Source organism: Poecilia reticulata, chromosome 6 (genome assembly GCF_904066995.2).
Source record: "Poecilia reticulata chromosome 6, P_reticulata-male-v2, whole genome shotgun sequence".
Classification (NCBI taxonomy): Eukaryota; Metazoa; Chordata; class Actinopteri; order Cyprinodontiformes; family Poeciliidae; genus Poecilia; species Poecilia reticulata.
The window spans coordinates 5,275,769-5,297,699 of record NC_088835.1 but is presented as its reverse complement, the minus strand read 5'-3'; the positions used below and the strand labels follow the sequence as shown (position 1 = coordinate 5,297,699).

The window sequence follows — 21,931 nt, the reverse complement described above, 5'->3', positions numbered from 1 at the left end:
TCCAGTTTCAATAGCCGTTTCTAATCAATTGACATACAAGTTTTGAACAAACGTCAAAAATGTTGCAAAGAAAATACTAACAATGCCTCATTTATAGAGCAGAGCGTTACAGTTTCTTAGAACCCTAGTAAACTAGCATAACCAAACAGATAATTTATGCAGCTAAGAGGAACACACCAGAGCTAATGATGCACATGAGCTACAGGCTGCGATCAACAGGCTACGCTGCGCTGATGAATTCATGTATAAAGGAACTCTGACTAAGTATTGAGTGCATATACTGCACAGTAAATCAGTATGGGAGCCCTCTTTAGTAGGTGAAGAAATTTGTGTACAAAGAAATCTTTGGTTATTTTTTTCAAAAAATCTTATGTAAAATTCTTAAAGTGTGTGGTTTTCTTTAGCCATAATAAGAACTTAAACGTGCCACACTTTGTTAAATTATTCCATTTCGTCAGTTTTTCATTAAGCTACTAAAATAAAGTTTTCAGTGATATTTATTTAGGTGCACTTGTAGTATTCCCAATTAGAAGATACAACATCATGTGGCAGGAAGTGTTATGTACCTTCCCAACTTGATTAAATTTGTGCCTTGAGCAGTACTCAGGTTCTGGTGGACAGCTCAGTAAACCACACAGCCAAGAGTTTTCTCATTGTTCTTGAGCTTTGAAACCATTTCAATTTACAATAAAGAGATCCAAAGCCTGCTGGGGCACAGGACTGAAACATGAGCTGTCTGAGACGTTGATACATTATAATGTTATGTGACACCAAAGAAATAATTTGTCTTCTTACTGACCACAATAACATAAAATTATTCCAAGTGGTTATTTTTAAAACTTCCTATTATTGACTTGTTGATTCACTTCATATGGACACACCAGAGTGCTATGACTGATGCATCCTTTTCAGGAGTGGAAATTGGAAACCAAACTCTTGGACCTATTATGAGAAGGGTTTAGTTACATTTGGATCATCTAACTTGGTGACTCCCAACCTGGGGTTCCTCCTGCATAACGGCTGTGTGCCAAAAATCACAGAGGGGTGGATGAGGTTGCCGCCACACACCGAGTATTAGATATAATTATACATAACATAAAGTAGTGCAGGACCTTTATCACAAAGAGGTTAAAAAATTTAATTAAACTCTTTTTGTTTTCAACATACTTTTTACAAAGTACATATAACTTACAAGCACTGATGGCTGTTTGCTGATGGCCATTGTCTGCCGTCAGCAAACAGCCATCAGTGCTCAACCAAGCTTCTCATCTTAGCCCATTGGGGATTACTTTTTGCTTCAAAATATGATCTGGAAAAGATTATTGTTGTATTCAAGTTTACAGAAGAAGTTGGCCCATCAATAAAGTCCTTTTGTGTTTTATTTACTGTTGTCCTCAATATCTGTTAAACTCACTGCATCTCTGAATAGTGCCGTTTATGTTATATCCTACATGAATATCATCTAGTAGTGGCAAAAGTAACAAAAAAACTAGTATGCTCTGAACTTAAGATGGAATACATGAACACATATTTATGATGTGCGTTGATTAAACGAATTAATCTTCAGTGTAATTCCAGTACCAAAAAATTGACTTTATACCAGGTGAGTCTCACCTGAGAATGTGAACCGGTACTGGGCTGAATCTGGTTTACCTTCAAAGTCTATGTGGAGCGTTGGACGCGCTTAACGAGTCAAATGTTCCAATCATTAGAAACCAATCAGAACCAAAGGTTTGCCTTTTGGTTCTGATTGGTTGTATCTGGACAGTAGCAAAGTCAGAGGAATTTTCACAGATTCTGTTTCATATTCTACTGTCAGACACTTTTAACAAATATTCATCCGTCCATCATCTAACACAGTGTTTCCCAACCCTGGTCCTCAAGGCACACTGCCCTGCATGTTTTAGGTAATAATAATAATAAATTTAATTTATAATGCACTTTTCATTAATAAAAATCTCAGGTATTTCCTTGCTTCAGTCCAGCTAATTTAAATAGATGACTGATTAACAGGCGTTTACTGAACTGCAATCAGTTGAATTAGGCACATTAAAGCAGGGAAATCTTTAAAACATATGTGCCTTGAGGACCAGGGTTGGGAAACACTGATCTAACACACTTATCCTTGCGCACACACATTAACACCTTAGGACAATGTAGAGAGACCAATTAATCACTTCATTTTTGAGAAATTTTACCAGCTGCAGCTTTGATATAGGACAATTTTAATAATATTTTTTATGCTGTTTTGAATTCTGAAACTGACCTTGTGTTTTCTCCATTGACTCCATTGGAGTCAGGAATTTTATTTGCGTCAAGGTGTTAACAACGATTAAACAGTTTTAATGGCTAAAAAAGTGACAGAAGGCACAGATATTGGAAGTGCGGAAGCTCCTACTGTATCAAATCGATATAGGAAAAACAACAAACAGCATCCAGTCCCGGGGGGGGCACAGTTGACTCCTTCGGCGGGCAATGCCCCTCAATGCCCACCCATGCCACTGTGCCTGCCATCACCAAAGGTTTTCAAGTATAAAGCTGAATGGGTATAATGACACTTTGCACCAATCTGATGGTTGAATAATCTAGATAACAAATGAAAGAATCTTTGTTTTTGAGGTCATATTTTGTGTAAATAAATTGCAGCAAAAAATGTTTCTTTTGTAAGTTTTTGATTAAAAAGAAACTATAGAAATTTGAGGAAAAAAAACTTGAGAGATGAAGCTCACAATTTCTGAGGTTTTTCTAGCAAATTTTTTACTTTCCAAACTCAAACTTTTTGGCAGAAATGTACTTATTTTTTGGCACACTCCCAATATGCCATAGCATGTGTGTATCAAAAATCATCACTGCTTTTGTACTAAAGAAACATTATCGTGACTTTATGTTGAAATCATAAAATTACTACTGTCGTGTTGTGTGCCTGCTTTTCCATGAATAATGTTTGGGTTAAAGCAGGAAAGGGTGTGTAGCTTTCCATATGTAGATGTAGGGGGGATTTCAACCAACTACACAGTTAAACCTAGATTGCCTCGTCACTGAACCACGTTCTGTTGACACAACACACATCTCTGTGTCAACTACAGGCCAGCGACACAAAGGCCAGCCCTGAAAACACTGAGTGTGCATGTCTCTGTGGGTTTTGAGTGGGAAAGAGCAACATCAGCTATCTGCTGCTTCTGAGCTAGAAGAGACAGAAGGTACCGGAATAGCTAAAAAGAGTGGAGTTAGTTAGGCATTCAATGAACTGTTTAATATCAGATATTTCTTCGTCCAACATGTGGCCAATTAACACAAGATATAACAACAGACACGTGAACTGTTCACACTCGCCTGGAGAATAACTACCGCCTCATAAATATGGAAATTCAGACAGCTGCCACATGATGCCAGCAGGTGGGAAGAGTTAATTTCCAACTTTGCTTTAGCATTGTTTAATTCACAACTTCCGGTTAGGTGCAACACCATTTGACAGTGAGGTATTTGGAAACCAAGCAAGTAGTCAAAGTTCAGATATTAAAACAACTTTCACTGCAAAAACACAGGAAGTTAGCATCCAAAAGAAAACAGAATAATTTTATTGGTAAATAATTTTTTTTATGATGTTCAGATTTCATTTTCTGCTCTTCTATTTTATTTGTTTGCAGACTAAATAAATACACTTTTATATTAAATAAAATAATAAGAGTTATTGCAGTGTAAGCAGAGCATTGTAAGAAAGTCAAACATTTTTTAAAAAAGTTTCACTCACTGAGACTCAAGTCCTAACGTTCATGGTAACCAGCTGTTTAAAAGAATCGGATTGTACGTGAACATCACTACTACATTCTCTTTTTAACTCTTTGGGAGTGGGAAGTTAGCTCTCCATTTTACCCATGATTGATCTCAAAGCTTGTTCTTCGGCAGAAAATTTTCTCCTGGTTCCTCATCTTTAGCCATCGACGTTTTTATGGTCTCAAGCCGCCTAGTAAGACAGTAATTTGAGTGTGACCCTAAAACATTTACAGTGTTTGGTCACGATGACCGGCTCTTCCCTTCTATGACGCTAACCATAGCCTACACTTAAAGTCAACTCGCCTCAAAATAGACTCCCGACTGGCCGCAGCATTGCTGGAGGACCTCAGTTATCTATATCACCACCTAAAGAGTCAGCACATTTCTGCCTGTTTGCATCTGCACCAATGCAGGGAGCCTTCAGCTGTGCGGTCCCCACATGTGGACGTTGGCTTGACAAAAAAAAAAAAAGCACTTTCACACATCCTCTTCCTCCACAATTGTGCACCACTTAAGAAGCCAGCAGCTCATGGTCAATGAATTGGATGTAATTACAGAGCAGCTTTATGTACACCACACCCTTCAAAATATGTTGTTTCCTCTCATGTTAGGTCTATATTACTTCAGTGTTAAGCATTTCCTCTTTTTATAGTCGTTTTCTACTATATTTGTTTGCCCCCCTGTAATCTCCAGCTGCTTGACGCCGACACCTATCCAGTTAAAGGTTCAGCTAAAGTGGACGAGGCTTAAATGTGGATCTGTTGCCACAAATAAGACACGGTTGCAACTTCATATCCTTCACAAAGTATGAAAATAGGTCACAAATAGTATGCAGATGGCCACAAATAGCTGCATTTTCACACCAAGTAGCCTCCACATGCATGCCAAGACAGCCTTTTAGTGGTTTCCTTCTATAAACTGACATGTCCTTCTCGATCCATCATGTGGGTCAAATTCAAGAACTCACCAGGGACACATATCTATACATCACTCTTGTAAAACACAATTTGCATATTATGTTTATATTGTAATTCGGTTGATGTATTTAAAAAGTTATGAACATTAGAATGAGGTACAGTGCCTTGGAAAAGCATTCATACCCATTGAACTTTTTCACGTTGTCACATTAAAAACAAATCTCACAAGGTTTGTTTGAATTTCATGTGAGAATGAAAAGTGGTGCATAACTGAGAAGAGGAAGTTGGGAAAGTCGGCACAAAAATCTGGGGAGGGTTTTTCCCATCTTGTAAATGAAGTTCAGGGTAAACTAGTGCCTTCAGATGTTGCCTAATAGAGTTTACCTGTGTCAGTGAAAATCCACCTGTTCTACAAAGCCATGAGAGGTTTGTTAAAAATCATTTATGAACAAACAAGTAAAAGCAGCACACAGTTCAGAAAAAAGACAAAGAAGTTTAAAGGTGGCTACTCACCTGATAGTCCTGTAGATTTGGTTTGATTTGAGGCCAAATCTGCAGCATTTTTGTTTTGTTTTCAAGCTGGTGTGGTTCACAGAGTCAAATGATCCAAACCCTTTGGAAAACCCTGTTCACCTTTTCGCCTGTGGTGGCACTGCACCAAGAACCACTGAAGAAAATGACTCAAAAACCTTAGAAGACATTGAGTGGAACTTCCTCCTTCACTAAATGTAACTAAAAATGAAGTGGCATCAGATTTTAGGGTTTGTAGGATTTCTCTTTTGTCTTTGGCAAAAGATCATGAGCCTTTTCTCCCACTAGTGTTAGAAAAGCGTGTTTGGTTTGCTTGCATTTACCCAGAATGCTCTGCAGTATAGCCCGCTTCCTGCTTTTGGAGTGGTCTCCGCTCCACTTGGTATTCGAACTGCACCAAAGTTGTGTTGTTTCCTTCAGTGGTTCTTGGCGCCACCACAGGTCAGGGGGAGAATAGGATTTTTTCAAAGGGGTTGGATCATTTGATACAATGTGTACTGACAGGGAACTACAGTAGCTCAAAATATAACAAATGTAGCAATTTTAGCCCCCAATAGAACCGAATCTACTGGACTATTAAGTGTGAAAGCACCTAGAAACTCATGGAGTACTCCACTAAACCTGAGAACAATTCCTCAAAGAAGAAGCCAAGAGGCCCTTGGTAGCTGCGTTTAAGGAACTTACAGAACATCTTGATAATGATGCACTTAAAGCATTTACAGAATCACCTCGACACCTCCTGACAGACTGCTTCGGCTCAATGGATGCAAACAAAGCATGAGGCCAAGAGACACTTTAAGTCTGTCTGGAGGTTTTATGTTTGTGTGGCGCTGCCATGGGTGACCAACACTCATCCAAACATCCTGCACTGAAGCTCAGCCTGGTTTCTAGGGTTCTACTGTCTACTTTCCCGGGAAGTTATTTTGTAATCTTAACCCTCCCAGATTGGTCTTTCAGGATAAAAACATACAGGTTTTGGTAAAGTAGTTCAAAACTAAAAACTGTTATGTTCCAAACAATATTGTTGTGACAACTTTAAAACAGATATTTGGGAATTCTCATGGCTGTTTTGCCATATTTTAAGCAGTTTACAAATCTGCACCTCACTTATCCTCTCAACTAGGGGTCCCTAATCTCTGTTTGCTCTGTAACCCCCCCTCACAGCTTTCATCAGCTGTTGTCTCTTGTCAACACACATGAAGTCCATTCTGGTCACTGGATATCAGCCAGTATCAGCTCTAATCTTGGAGCTCTTTTTAACAAGATTTTTAAACCACAGTTGTCTCTGCTGTTGGCTTGTGAACTCCAACCAGAGACTTAGACTGAGCCACTTATACCAGTTGCTGCATGCCTCAACACCATTACATGTAAGCACACCTGCAACCTAAGCCTTAAGAGGTTTAAGGATCTATTTAATTTCATTATTATCTATTTGATTGCCTCAAGAGGAGAGACGGTATCAACAAGCCCCAACACAGGAGAACAAAAAAAGTGACTAACGGGAGATGTTTCTTTAAATCTTGTGGGTTGCTTCATGGTTAATAAGCTCGGCAACAGTAGCACACTAAGTAGTTTCACCACATATAAACAAAGCTGAAGTTACTCCCTTCTGCTTTGATCTATGCTGCTCCTATCACCACCAAGAAAAGAAATGATACTTAATGTTTGTTCTGTAGTAGGCGCCCAGCAGGCAGGTTTAGCAGGTCCTCCTTCCCTCCAGCTACACCTCCCACTAAAACCATTGGAACATGCTTGTGTGTGCTAACACACCAACTAAAATCCATTTTATATTGCCTCAGAGTTTCACAACCATCTGTTTTAATGTAAGGGTAGAGCATACGATCCTGATGCAGATATATACAGCTAATGGTTTGTTTTTTTAATTCCACAGTGCAGGTTTGAAAGACTGTCTTCTTTTAAGTAAGCTATCTTAAACCATCAGCTAGCAGGACCCACCAAGACCAGCCTTTCTAATGTAATGTAGACTGCAAATGCAACTTACGTGGTTTTTTAGTGCTGTATGAATTATTTTTTTTGTCTTTTTCATGGCAGCCTGAACGGAGCAATTCCGATATTTTCACTCAAAAAAACAATCCAATTTGTGCCGCTTCTATGCATGGTACTAAATCGATATGTATACTTTTCAAAATGTCTGCAGACAGAACGGTCATGATGCATTTTATCTAACTTTTACGTCATTTCTTTTGCACCAGAAAAAAACACAACTAGTAGCTGACTTCTTCTGCAGTGTATTTTTCTGATTTGTTCAGGTGAACAGAAACCAACAACTCATCAATAGAATGTCAACACCCCAATTTACTTTAGCTTCAGTTAGGCCTGTCACAGCAACACATTTTGCTGGATGACAAATTGTCCCAGAAGTTATTGTAATAAATGATAATATTGTTGTTGTGAGATCATTTTCAAGTAATAATGATGTAATGTCCGAATGATGCAAGAACACATTCTCAGAGATCATTAAATTTTAAGGTCCAATGAACATTTAACACTGGGACATTTTAAATATGCAAAATAAATCAACAAAACCGAAAGAACAAATTAAATGATTTAAAATGATTTATTTAAGACTCTAAACAAAATTGTCCTTCAAAAAAAAAAAAAGTTAATTGAGTCCAAAGTGAAGACTTTTGTCATCCAGCTTTTGGTAGAAATAGGAAAAAACGCTAAATGAAAATTATTAAGCTAGTCTTAATAATGTATATCATGTGATTAACTGATTTATTGGCTAGTGGAGCAGGCCTCAATCTGTCTCTTCCTTTCTAAAAGAAAATCCAATGAAAAGGTCCAAAACATACAGATTAATTACCACAAAACAATTTTTTTAGCAGCATCCTGAAGTGGACTTTCCCCATTTTCAAAAAACACAAAATTCCCCATAAAGCATCTTTTAATGAGCAATGATGATGCACTTTTATGAGAAAGTACAGACAGACATGATGGGAGAGTGATCAAGTGCAAGCATGACAAAGATTGTATTCAAAACAACAAGAAAGGAGAAGAAGAAAACAACAAGAAAGGAGAAGAAGAAAACAACAAGAAAGGAGAAGAAGAAAACAACAAGAAAGGAGAAGAAGAAATCAACAATCCATCGTTTTTATGATGACCAGAACAGAAACAAAGAGAGACTGGCTTCTCCTTAACAAGTCCATCTCTGCCTCCTTACCAGATGGGTGGGAGTGGCTCTTTTCAACATGACAGCACACTGTAATGTAATCATTCCCTAATCTCTACATTTCCTTGTAAAGCAAGCTCGCATGTCGGATCTGATTGGAATAAGGCTTAACAGCGAGATCCATCACTGGATTCTCTACTGAAAGAGTACAGACAAAAAGTAGAGTTGACAGATGAACTGAATGCTCCACCGCCCCTCCTCCTGAAACGTGGCTGACCGTGAAGCTCTTCTTTCAACGATTATCTGTCTCTCTGCGGGCGGCCCTGAGGACAGACCAGGCCAGACCAGGCTGCTGGACAAACGGACTCATTCTCTTTGTCTCACCGTGTCTGGAAGCTGAGCCGCTACAACAGATAAATATCACTCCTCCCAGCGCATGATGCTGCGTGCAAGGGGATGGAGCTTGTGCGTGCGCACCTGAGCTGAGCGAAAAGTGCTTCTTTGTTTTGCTACATCCCACATAAAGCCTAAAAATCTAAACTTAAACCATAATGTCTAAAAGAAATGCCTCCCTCGCAATAAAATGATTGGAGGCAGAGGACGTCTCTGGAGCAGCATCCGCTGCTGATGACCTGCAGATGTTTGCTAGGCCCACGGCACTGACTGACAGGTGGCACAGGGCAATTAAGACAGCTACGCATTTAGTAAAATGATGGAGACGTTCAGACTTACCTCAGTGCCACGCGGACTGAACTTTCATCCTGTCCCGTCGTCATTGCTCCGTAAAATTAAAAGAAAAAACTGTCGAAAAACTATAGTATTGCAGCAACAACAAGAAATGTATCTTGGCTTATTTCCCTTTGGATTAAAAAAAAAAAAAAAAAGGCAAGAAACCAGTGCGCACTCTCTCCTCGGTACAGGCAGACGGCGCTTCTCACCTCGAGTTCAGCGTCGTCATTTTGAGACTAGCTGAAAAATAACCTTGAAGGTGTTCAAACCATGGTATGAGCTAGAAGTTAGGTGTTGTACCGCATCTTTGTGCCGCTCTGGCCGGGTGCTTCAGCTTCGGCTGAAGCTCGACATGCACACTGAGAGAGAGCCGCTACGGCTTTAGCTACGGGGAAAGCCATGCGCGCGCACAGAAACGCACGTTAAAAAAAACGCATCCGCGCGCTGCCGTTCCTTTTTTTCTGCTCGGTACACACCGGGAGGGAGCCGCAATGCGTCAGCAAGCCACGCCCTCTCTTACTTGGAAAAATTGCCGGCGGAATGACGTCATAGAACGACTTTGAGGGAAAAAAAAAACAAATACAGGTGTTTGAAGGAGTTTATTCCATGCAGCTTTATTATTCACACCTTCCTCTTCGCTTTACCTAAATATTAGCACTGTAAGACACTTTATTTATTATATTAGATCATCACAACTGTTTTAATTGCAATTTTTGATAGTTTGAAATGTACATTGTTTTATTTTTTTTCCTATTTCTCGTGCTTTGTATAAATCAACAGAAGCACGTTTTTAATCCATTTATTTGCCATGTTCTATAGAAAAGCATAAATGTGAACACCTATTTTTATTATTACACCAAATTAAAACTTTAATAAGTTGATTTTCTTATCACAAATAAAACAAGCGGTCCTTAAAAATATTTATTAAAAACACTATCAGTTCACATGTTTTATTTTTTTATTTTTATTTTTTATTTTTTTGCATATTAAGACAAAATACGTAATTTTTCCTTTTGTGGTAAAACACAATAAGTAGAAAAGTAACGAGTTAGATTTCCTTGTAAAAATAAAAACAATCATACAAGAATATTTGTCCCACTATAAAATAAATATAGATGAACAAGATAGAATATCTTACATTATATCAAACATTTTGATGATTCACAGCAGGAGTTATGTGGAGAATGTCAGAATTATAAGAAACAGATCACTTATGTTTTTTTAGTTGTCAGTCATTTTATTATCTGTTTAAACATTAAAAGCAAATCAAACTAAATTTATTCATGAAAATCCGATCCAGCTGCAAACTCAGAGCAAGGTGAGATATTGACATTTTCAAGGAAAAAAAAAATAGAGATTTTACTGTATAATCTCATATGACTCATTAATGCCGATTGATTTTTATAAAGCATGCTTTTTTCTTTCTTTTTTACACATTTGGTATTCTCAATTGAGAATATACAGTGGACATAATTCTAATATTTATTTTCAAGCTGAGGTTGATCTTGACTTGTGCTCCGCTACTGTTCAATATCAGAAGATCATATAAGAAGAGCCAAAAATGGAGCCACTTTTCAACAGACCAAACCAATGGTGCCATCTTGTGGCTTCAGAGGGAAAAAACAATGACACAAAGATTTGTGTTGACGGCCACTTACGTTACGAGATTAATTATCTTACGTACATTCCCGTACATCATGAGGCTTCCTCTACCACTACAGCCCAATAATTGTGTTCTAATGGAAGCATAATAATATATTATATGTCAAAATTTGACTGAAATCCTCTCTGATAATGCTAAATATCACATTCTGTAATTAACTCTTGTTTGGTTGTTTACTGAATTGGATCATTGACAGTTGGAGAAACACAGCATACCATTATTTTGTGAATGGGCGGACTGCACCCAGCCTGGCACTTCTTCTTCATGCTACTTTATTTTTGTAATATTACAACTTTAGCTGCACAGTGGCGCAGTTGGTAGAGCTGTTGCCTTGCAGCAAGAAGGTTCTGGGTTCGGTTCCCAGCCTGGGGTCTTTCTGCATGGAGTTTGCATGTTCTCCCTGTGCATGCGTGGGTTTTCTCCGGGTACTCCGGTTTCCTCCCACAGTCCTAAAACATGACTGTCAGGTTAATTGGCCTCTCCAAATTGCCCCTAGGTGTGAGTGTGTGTGTGTGTGTGTGTGGTTGTTTGTCCTGTGTGTCTCTGTGTTGCCCTGTGACAGACTGGCAACCTGTCCAGGGTGTACCCCGCCTCTCGCCCGAAACGTTGGCTGGAGATGGGCACCAGCACCCCTCCCGACCCCACTGAGGGAAAAAGGGTGCAAGAAAATGGATGGATTACAACTTTATTCTCGTAATTTTTTAATTTTTATTTTCTTAGAGTGTATAATTTAGATTTTTCTCAGAGTGGCCGTAACACAAATGCGGCAACATTTTAGAGAAAATAAAGAGACTTTCCAAACAGTGTGAGATTTACTGGCAAAATTCATTGTCACAAAGACAAAAAATTAAAAATTGATCAAATGCATGTACTTTTTGTAGCAGCAAGTACATTTATACCTCAGACACAATTATTCTAGCAGAAAAGGGAAACTTTGTCAACATCTGGTGGCAGAACATAATCTTTCATTTTTGCACTTGGGACAGAGTTTGCGTCGTTTTACATCGCGAAGCGTCCGAATGCGTTCATAGTTCATAGAAAACAGTTGCCGCCATAAAACACACAGATACAAAGGTCTTCCAGTGTGTTGGACATTTTGTGCAATTTGCAAACAGCTTGAGTACAAATAAAATCAACAACATAACAACGGTTTAAGTAAGAAATCCTGTATAGTTTGAAAATGCCCACAGTAACTCAAAATCAAATGAGCACAAAATGACTGTAAAAAAACGACTCCTGTTTTTATGGTCTTCAGGACACGTGGCCACGATTATCTGAGCTGCAACAACAAAGACATATGATTCATAACAATGTTACAAAATAAAGGTAAAGCTTATAGCACTTCACCATGAGGCTGTACTTACAGTGATATAGGCTATGGCACAGTCTGACTCCACTGCTCCATAATGTGCTGGCCTGTAATCTGAAGACTGCTATAAAAAAATAATAACAATGTAGGAACACGTACACTTTCTAAAATGTAAAAAACAGTAAAAAAAAACCCAAACAAAACATTTGGCTTACATAGTGCAGACTCCCACCACGAAAACAGCAAACCACAATCGGTTGTTTTCTTCCCCCACCAGCCCAGATTAGGAGAATAAAACCACGTTAGTGAATTTGACAAGAATGTGTTTTGCGACGTGACGGAAATCGCTGGGAATCTTCGTGGATCTTAAGAGCAAAATCACATTCTTACCACTGTCCCATGTTTGAACTCTCCCAGGCTAAACCACAGAAGGAGGTGTCAGACTGAAATCATGCAGAGTTTGCAGGAGGTGTAAATCCACGTCTCTTTACGCTCCAGAATGGCTGAGGAGAACTGAAGGTTTGGTCCCTCTGATCTTTCTTTTTATTTATTTTTTTATTTTTTTTGTAAAATTTCTGCAGCCAGATGATGGTTCAATTCATAGGAAAGAGAGTTTTCTGCGGCACAACAATGATCTGCTTCTGTCACCTGGAGAGGTTTGTTTCCCTTTTTAGGTGGAAAACAACAGCTAACGTATTAATACCTTGAGCAATAGTCAGCCGTTATCTGCGTTTCCATTACAAATGTGTGCAAAACTTGGTCCATATTCTGCTAATGTTGAATAAGCACAATTATTGCTGTGTTTGCATTAAATAGGAAACGCAATTAAAATCACACACAAATGATTAAAAAACATCCTTCTGCCACTTCCTAGTGTCTTTGTCATTTCTGACAGTAGTAACCTCTAGTTGTTGATCATCTAACTTGTACAATGCAAAAAAGTTTCAGTTTTGAGAAATCCACCAACTCTGACAGAGCAAATAAACCACCTCATCCTAGGGAATAAGCCATTTAATCAAAAAACGTTTTTGTCGAAATTGCTGTGCTTCCATTAAGCAAATTTATTTTTGTAATTCCAATTTGTGCAATTGTACCGCCAATGGAAACGCAGTCAGTGTTCTGTTTTCTAAGGCAGCATGGCTGTCTTTCCTCCCTGCATGAGCAGTCTTCAAACAGAACAGAAAGCAGAATCAAAATAGTGGAGAAAGTTAAAATAAAAAAAATAATAAAAAAGCAACCAAAGATTAAAAGCCAACCCGCTCTACTCTACATCTGAGGCTTCGTTGTCAGAATGGAGGTAGTTGTTGCCTTTTACCCGGATGTAGTGGACGTGGTGGTCGTCGCTCGCTGGAAAATCTCCACAAGAGCAGAGCCGCCTGGCGAACAGGTTCTCGATTTCCTCCAGCTGTAAGCCCTTCGTCTCCGGGAGGCAGCAGAGGACGAAGAGGAGCCCCAACACCACCAGGCCCGCGTACATGAAGAACGCACCTGGGAGACAGGAAGTCAAGCGAGGGTCTCTGGTCGTGTTGTTGTTTTATTTTGGAAACCCTCAACGGATTAGCCACGATTAGCATGTACACACTAGAGCAGAGAGTAAATACTCTTGTGGATACGTTTTAAATGAAGACAAACGAGTTACAGTTTACCAGACCGATGTGCAAGTGTCCTGAGCATTACCCTTACCGTAATACGTCAGATACTCTGCAACATGGAGAAACGTCAAAGACACCAGCACATTGAAGATCCAGTTGATGCCAGCAGAGCAGGCGTTTCCGGTGCTGCGTGCCCACAGCGGGTAGATCTCTGAGTTCACCGTCCAGGGCATCGTGCCCATACCTGCAACACACATAGCGTCTCTATTAATTCTATATGGCGGAAACAATTAATCAGATTAATTGCGATGAATCGATGAATTTTAAAAATAATTGTCAACTTAATCTGTAATCGATTAACTGGACACAGACTGAATAAAAAGGGCAAGTGCTGAATGAACAGCAAACTCAGAGCCAAAAATGTATGAGAAAATATACAGATACATTTTGCATCTGGGATTAAGATTAATAAAAAACTTTGTAAAGACGTTCTGCTCCTCAAAGGGCCTATTTTTAGTTTCACCCAATTCAAATTCTGTTAAAAAAATATCTCCTGTTAAGCATATGTTGCTATCCAATTATTAATTGGTTCTTCCAAAATTAAAACCACAACAGAAACCCACTACTGTAGAATTAAGATGCATTCTTTCAGCAACACAAGCTACAAATTATCAAGTGCACACTAAGAGAAAGTTATGTGGTTGCATTTTAGGCAATAACATTTTTATTTTCTTACTTTAAAAAAAAGAAATGGAATTATTTGGGGTGGGGGTTTCCACATTTCTTGTCTAACATAAAACTTAAGTGTTTAAGTGGCTTAAGTGTTTAAACAAAAAATCTGCAGAATCTGCCAATATTTCTATCAGATTAATCCGTCATAATAATCAATGGAATAATCTATCACTAAAATTATGAATTGCTGTATTTGCTAGTTGTTGGTGTTTCACTGCAGGAAAAAATTTAAATTTTTTTCATTTTTTTCTCAGTTAATGTTATGATAATTTGTCCCATTTTGTGATAAATCAAAGTTTTGTAAATAATTCCTATTAAACAAATGTCATAAAAAACAAAAAGAAAAGACTCATCATCAAGTTGATAAGCAATTTGTTATGTTTTTGAAAGGGAAAGAGGTGATCTGACCTGGAGCAAATGATGCGAGGTAGAGGATGAGGCCCAAAAGAACAACCCAGGAGTACGATGTGGGACAGTAGTTGTAAGCCCAATATGGGCTGAAAGATTCTTCCGTCTGATTAGAACATCTGGATGAAAAAGGAAAAAAAGAAGGAAGAAAGCAGACTGGTTTTAGATGTCAACAAACTCTACACTTCCAACTCAAAGCACATGCAGACGGCGTTCTGACCTTCCCCAGGCTGCGCTGTCGGTCGATGCCGGACTGACAGGAACGCAGGAAGAGTTGAACACGCCGGCGTTGTTTTCGAGGTAACAGAATCCACAGTCTGGATCCAACATACACGGTTCACAGGACCTGGCAGAAGGAAACATGGTTTAACCTAAACATGCCTGCAGAAAAGAAAGGCTCTCATAAGAAATTAAATGGTCATTAAAAAAAAGCCAGCCAAGTAATTTGAACTATGGAAAATGTTTGAGATGAAACAAGACAAAAGTCCAGTCAGGTCGTATAACAGTAAGTATCATCTCATATTTAAACGGGCAGTATTATTTACACAAACATAGTGCCATTTTATAGCATGATCATGTACTTATGTTACCTTCAATGTTAAAAAAATGCCATATACTTCAAACATGATGAAAGGAAATTTAACTTAAAAGTAATTTGATGCCTTGATATTGGGCCTCCGTGTCTTTCTCCTGTTTTGTCTGAAACTGCCTTCAGGAAGTCATCACAACACGGCTCCTCCATTAACCCTTTAACAACGTTTTTACCTGAGAAGTAGCTCCTATTACGAGCTCAGGTGTTTGCTAATTGCTGCTGGCTAGTCTGAAGGAGCTGAGCGGGGGAGGGATGGGGAAGAACTACTCTGAGAGACAGAATACTGTAAAGGTAGAAGGTGGTTTGTGATTGCATTCAAAGATGCACTGACCCAAATAAACACTGACCCGAATTGGGTGAAAATTTATGCAGTCACTTATTTTATGTTACTTATTTAATTTGATTGTCATTATTTTTGAAGAAATCAGTGCTTTTTAGTACTTTTTTTGGGCCAAAAATGCCTAACTTTGTTGCTTATAATTAATTTCAAAAGGCAAAAAAAGGGTAAAACTTCCAAGGGCGTGAATACTTTTTAGAGGCATCGTTTGAAGCCATGCTTTATGAAAGGTAAATTGTGAGTCACCTGCATTTGTAATTTGTGTCAACTTACAATCTTAGTGCATTGCTCTTTACGAAAAATATGCGGCATAAAAACGTTTTGACTTGCTTCGCTTGTCCTTAAAGTCAGTGTGTCTTTTTACTGCAAATGGGAAGTTGGAATTTCAAATAAACACACGTGTAAACAGGAATCCCAGGCAGGCAGGCAGGTTTACAGACTCAGAGGAGCAGCTTCCCTTAAATCAATTCCTGTAAATATGCCACGTTAAATGCTGAGAGTATGATTTTACTTTCATTCTCAAGAGAACCAGAAAACGGCTGAAATTAATTTGTGGGTAAAACCAAAAGTGAGAACAAACATTTTGCCTTCTGAGGGACGGCGACAGTTTCGTTTAGTGCAGCAGTGGAACTTGAGAAGACGCCCATCTTTGAGCAGTCGGTTTCTCTAATGGGAAAAGAAAAAAGGGAAGTGACTCCTTTGTGAATTTGGTTTTCTCACCCATAAAGTCTGCAGGTGGAATTGTGAAAGTCGACGGGGTGGAGCGTGACAGGAGGAGAGTGTTGGGCCGACAGCAGGAACCCGACGGCCAACAAAGTCAGACTCAGTCCAGTTCCTGCGTTAGAGTAAATAAAACCACTAAATAAAGCTTTGAGACAAACCTTTCTGAAATTTAAAGGGGCAGTATTATGTGTTTTCTAGGCAAATATAGGCTTTTTACACCACAATCAAGTAACTATGTTACCCTTCAGTTATTATAAAAATGCTCTATCAAATATGACTTTAAAGAAATTTTGCTTTGTAATTTAACGCCTTGAAATTAGGTCTCTGTCTCTTTAAGAAACTCCTGCTCTTTCTGAAACTCTACTTTCAGAAAGTCATCATAACATGGATCCTCTATTAACTCTTTGATATTGTTTTTACCAGCCTTTCACTGAGAAGTAGCTCCTGTAATGAGCTCATCAGATGCTGAGTTCCACCAGATGTTTGCTAATTGCTGCTAGCTAGTCTGAAGGAGCTGAGTGGGGGAGTGGAGGGTTGCTCTTTGAGACAACACTCCAGGTATGTTTATGAAGAGAGAATAACATTATAACATGATGCACAGCTCAAAAAAGCTGTTTTCACACAACACTTCCCCTTTAAGAAGTCCTCCTGCCGTTCAAACTGCCTTTCAAGCTAAAATTTGATCATCTGAGCAGTTACGAACCTAAAAGACTGCCCAGCGTCAGCTTCCTGCGGCCCACCCGCTCCACGAGCCACACTCCCACCAAAGTGAACACGAAGTTGGTAGCTGAGGTTGCAGCAGCCAGCCAGATCGCCTGTTTGTCTTCCCGCACCCCGGCCATCTGCAGGATGGTGGCACTGTAGTACCTGGACACGAACAAACAGAGCGATGAGGTTAGCAGAGAGAGGTAAAAACGTGTCAGATGCGACAGGACAAGCAGGGCGTACATGACTGTGTTGATCCCAGACAGCTGCTGGAACATCTGGAGGCCACACCCGACGATGAGAGCCCTGCGAGTCGGTCCGTAGCTGAGGATGCGCAAAATGACGACGCCTCCTGAAAACCAAGAGTTAGAGTTTCCAACATGACATTAAAGCTGCAGTATGTAACTTTTATGAAAAATAGGGGTTTTTTTGGTGTGTTTTTTTTTACATATTTGTTAAAGCTGTCCCTATGTCATGACAGTATAATATGAGACAGACAATTTGTGAAAAGATCAATCTCCTCCACGTCCTCACCGAGCTGCTGTAGCCGTCTGAAGAAATGCACCAATCATTTCTTACAACCAATCAGAGCCAGGAGGCGGGGCTTAGCGCTGTCACTCAACCTCATGTTTATAGCTGATTGAAAGATGGTTTGGCATTCAATAATAGCTCATTTAAAGTATTGGCAGGGAGAGGACAGGAGTGGGTGGGGGGCACAAAATTAATTAAATTAAAAATCCAAAAATTAGTTTGTTGTGATTTTTCTTTTTGTTGTTGTTGTTTTTGTTTTACTAGCTCAATAATAAACAAAATGTTTATGAAATGTGTATACCCAAAACATAAAAAGGACTTTTGCCTTAGTAAAAGAAAAATTGACAATTTCCACATTTTTCACACTTTACTTTTTGGATCATCAACTGTTTTCTATTTTATTTGCCAGATGTTTAGGGGTCAGAGGTCAAAGAAAGTCTTGTCAAAGGCAACAAATGGCTTAGAGCGCAGGGTTCCTAACCTTTTCCATGCCATGGCCCCCTAAAGTGCATTAGTTTCTGGCTGGGAACCCCTTTCAAACCTAGAGACAATGCTAATATGTAAAGAAACATCAGCTTTTAGAATGTTTTGCCTTACTTTACTTCACTATTTAATGATTATTACATTTGTTTTAGGTAACAAATCCTTCCTTATTTTAGTCAGCCAGGAGCTATTAGGGGTTATTTGTACGAGGACAGTTCCTTTGGTCTTTTTATTATCTAAAAAGTAATTTAAAAAATAACTAGATTCAGTTGTTTTATTTTTTTCCCCCTCATGTTGTTTTATTTTTTTCTCCATCTTTCTGAGGGCCCCTGACTCCCCATGGTGGCCACCATTTTGAAAAACACTGGTCTAGACAGCCACATAAAAAGCTGCGGAAGCCTTGAGTTGGACACATCTCTCAGACCTGATCCCGTTTCGTTCTCCTCCTCCTCGATGCTGGTCCTGATGGTGTCGTACTCCTCCTCGATGTTCCGGCCCCCCCGGATCCGGCCCAGGACTTGGCGTGCCTCCTGACTCCGGCCTTTCTGCAGAAGCCAGCGGGGGCTCTCTGGCAGGAAGATGAAGCCGAAGAACTGCAGCACAGCAGGCAGGATGGACAGACCCAGCATGTACCTGGGATCGATCGGGAAATAGTTGGAGGAGGACACTGCTGAACAGAAATTACCAGAGAGGAAAGGCGACATTTCGGGTCAAATACCTCCAGCCGTCGTGACTCAGGTAGCTGAACGCCCCGTCCACCACACTGGCAATAAACTGGCCACCAGTGATGAAGAGAGAGTTTATGGTGACCAGCTGGCCTCGAAGGTGCGGAGGGGAAACCTCTGCAATGTATACGGGGACGGTCATAGAAGCAATGCCTGTTGGGAAGAAGAGTTTTTTTGTAAGTCATAACTTCAGTTTTTGCATTTTGCACATGTAATCTCTGCCTTAAAGCAAAGAGTGGCAGCATCAAGCAAAAGACTTGAGACTAAGGTGGAGAATGACGTTCAAGGGAAGCGTCAATCCTTAACATCAGGGAGACTTTTTCTTTTTTTTAAATCAAAGCATATTTTTCAAATGTTGTACTTCATATCAAACTCATAAGCCAACATCAAGTGAATTGTATTGCGATGTGCATGAAGAAAAACAACATCCACTTATTTGAAAATTATTAAGTTCTTGCTGATGTGTGAAAAACTGGTAAAAATAACCCAAAATTTAATTGCAGCAACAAGTGGTCTTAATGTACTAATGTGTTTTATTATATATTGCAAGTAAAATTTTGGGGGGGTGGAATAGTTAAAAACAGAAAATAATAAATAGATTATGTGTATTTAAATAAAAATGTATGCAAATTTCTATAGAATATATGTATTTCTTTATGTATTGAGTATTACATTTACGTTTTGATTAAAGAAGATAACTCTGTATGCCTTTGTGTGAAATGTACATGATTATCTGGGAGGGACAGAGTTTTTCCAGGGGTGGCATGGCACCTACATACCCCCTTTGGGGTCGCCACTGATTTATACTCTTCACTTCACCAACTGGAGTTACTCACCGATGCCCAAACCCACTGTGATGCGACCAACAAGGAGGACCACTTTGCTCAGGGCGACAGTCATAACAATCCCACCGCCACAGAAGATGAAGCTGGCGATGAGGATACAAATCCTGCGCCCCAGCCACCCATTCAGGAAGCCCCCGCTGAGGGCGGAGAGCGCCGCGGCTCCGACGGTGCTGGACACCAGCAGCTCCTGCCACAGGGTGCTCAGGTGCATCTCCTTCTTCAGGAGCAGCATCGCTCCAGAAACCACCCCCGTGTCATACCCGAAGAGAAATCCACCCAGGGCGGAGAAAAACGCCAGCAAGTAGACGAAAAACGGGGTCGTTGAGGCTTCTTGATCCCGGACGCTCTCCCCGGCGTGTCCGGCCGGAGGTCCAATGAGACTCCGCTCTCCATCCTCTGCAGCTTTCTGCCTCCTGCTGCCTGTGCGGTTACTCATCTGTCATTGAAGCTGCTGTACACAGGAAAAGCCGGGGTTAGTTAGTTAAACAACCTGCGCTTTTGAGGGGGCATGACAGCACCAAGTTGGTTAACAACAGGCGATTAGGTAGCGTTTGCTATTTCTGCTTAATATTCTGTCACCGCAGCGACGACAGTAGCAACGTCGTAAGAAAAAACAAAAGTCCAAACTGCACTTTGGCAGTAAGCTGGTAGGGAACATCTGTTTGTTTACCCATCTGATAAGGAGACTGCTAAGCGCTCGGGGCGGCCATGTTTGTGTGACGTAGGCAGTCTACATAGGCATGTGAGTGAAAAAGAGGAAGAAACACGTTTTAAAGTTGGGGCCGTTTTAACATGTAGTCAGACTGAATTCCAGTCATCCGTTAATCCATTATTACGGTTGAATTACAAATACATGATAACATTCTTTCTCCCTGAAAATATATATTTTTTCTTTAGGGAATAACGACGTAAAAAAAAAATCTGACATTTTCATTATTGATAGGAAGTTTTTGATTTAACATGTGTTAGTATCGTGTTTTTGTGGTTAACAGCTAGCTACAGTTAGTGAATGTTAAAATAGCTTGTCTAAAGAATTTAACTAAAGCAATTCTATCTTACTGTTATTTACACAACTTTTAGTTAAAAAATTTAAGCCGAACTACGTTTTACGATTTTCATGCCCCTCACAGTATGGCGGAGATATTGACGCACAACCTCTGGAGGCTCGTTGCTCGTCTTTTTTTCGAGTACAATCAAAGCGGAGGGGGAGCCTGACCGTGGTTATGTACAACCACCGTCAGGCTCAATGCAATGACTGTGTCACAGTTGGAAATCGCTGCTTTCATTGGAAATCGGAGCGTTTCATTAAACAAAATAAATTTGCTGACACTGTAAGTCAACATCCGCAAACGTCGACTCGATCAATTTTCTCTCGCTGGTTGTTTTCATAAGCGCATTAAATAGAAAACTATTTGCTCTGAACATTTGCTTAGATGAATGCATTTAAGCATATCTTAATTTATAGAGAGCTTATAGACTAATTTAATAGATCCAAATTCGTTTAACATAAAATTTTCAATCCTCAAACTGTTTCTTTGACTCAGACGAATGATTTGCTTTGCTTTAGTTATTATTTTATATCTATTTTTTGCTTTCTCGTTATAATTGTATTACTTATATCCACTTACCTCCTAAAGAACTTCCAACGCTCTGCTGCACAGCATTTCTTCTTCGGCGAACAGGAAGCTTTCTGTGGGATCATATGATATTGCCGATTAAAGGGACAGCAGGAAGGCGGCGGCAGTCCAGGTCATGTCGTAACCATGGTCGTAACCTGTTCATCTGGATGTTCAGCGAGAGAGACGCAACAAGGTTTAAAGATGGTAGTTTCCAAAGACCGATGGACTTCGACTAATCATACATTACTGAGTTGATTTTTTTAAATTGCACTCACTTAGTTTCAGTTTCAAGACATCATGTTTTTTCGTATTTTATTTGTCATAGCACAAACTTTATGTGCTCATTAATTAGTTCCACAAAAGTTTTTTGTCTTCTTTTTTCTTTTTACAATGTTCAGAATGTATGGGTTCACCGTAGTGCCATAAAACATGAATATGAAACGTGAAGAAAATGAGAAAAAAATGAAGTAATTCACTATTGTTCAGTGAGATATGCACATGTGCTTTTCCCCACGTCCAAGACTAAATGCAAATACCTGTGTTTTGAAAAAAAAAGATAAAGGGTAATGCTTGTTTCATTAAT

At 39.5% G+C, this 21,931-nt stretch overlaps 2 protein-coding genes and 1 long non-coding RNA gene across 13 annotated transcripts in view; 1 reads left to right on the top strand and 2 right to left on the bottom strand.

Annotated features, from left to right (window-relative positions):
* Positions 1-9,552, bottom strand: part of kif21a (kinesin family member 21A) — a 57,294-nt gene extending 47,742 nt beyond the window's left edge. For 5 of the 6 annotated variants that reach the window (XM_008410847.3, XM_008410852.3, XM_008410848.3 and 2 more), the window contains exon 1: positions 9,088-9,552. In XM_008410847.3, coding sequence (XP_008409069.1) covers positions 9,088-9,131 — 44 coding nt within the window. In that variant the 5' untranslated portion in view covers positions 9,132-9,552. The remainder of the gene's footprint in view (positions 1-9,087) is intronic. The other variant, XM_008410854.3, reaches the window with a different exon arrangement.
* Positions 9,553-11,546: 1,994 nt separating this feature from the next.
* Positions 11,547-21,486, bottom strand: slc2a13b (solute carrier family 2 member 13b). 6 transcript variants are annotated; one of them, XR_533837.3, is made up of 13 exons: positions 21,358-21,486; positions 19,721-20,180; positions 18,878-19,037; positions 18,584-18,792; positions 17,389-17,497; positions 17,144-17,307; positions 16,438-16,552; positions 15,009-15,134; positions 14,789-14,907; positions 13,740-13,892; positions 12,272-13,544; positions 12,112-12,180; positions 11,547-12,026 (listed from the first exon to the last, which is right to left on the bottom strand). XR_533837.3 is itself a non-coding variant. In XM_081607701.1 (13 exons), exons 2-13 carry the CDS (start codon positions 20,163-20,165, stop codon positions 12,018-12,020), a joined length of 1,851 nt encoding a protein of 616 aa, XP_081463827.1. In that variant the 5' UTR covers positions 20,166-20,180; positions 21,358-21,486; the 3' UTR covers positions 11,547-12,017. The 6 variants fall into 6 exon arrangements, 4 of the variants coding, with proteins under 4 accessions (XP_081463827.1, XP_008409081.1, XP_017161029.1 ...); XR_533838.3 differs by having other exon boundaries at positions 12,112-12,177; XM_081607701.1 differs by having other exon boundaries at positions 13,372-13,544.
* LOC103465737 (uncharacterized) lies at positions 20,381-21,626 on the top strand. The gene is made up of 2 exons (XR_533835.2): positions 20,381-20,471; positions 21,367-21,626. It is a non-coding gene; the product is annotated as an uncharacterized LOC103465737 (long non-coding RNA).
* The last annotated feature ends 305 nt before the right edge of the window (positions 21,627-21,931 follow it).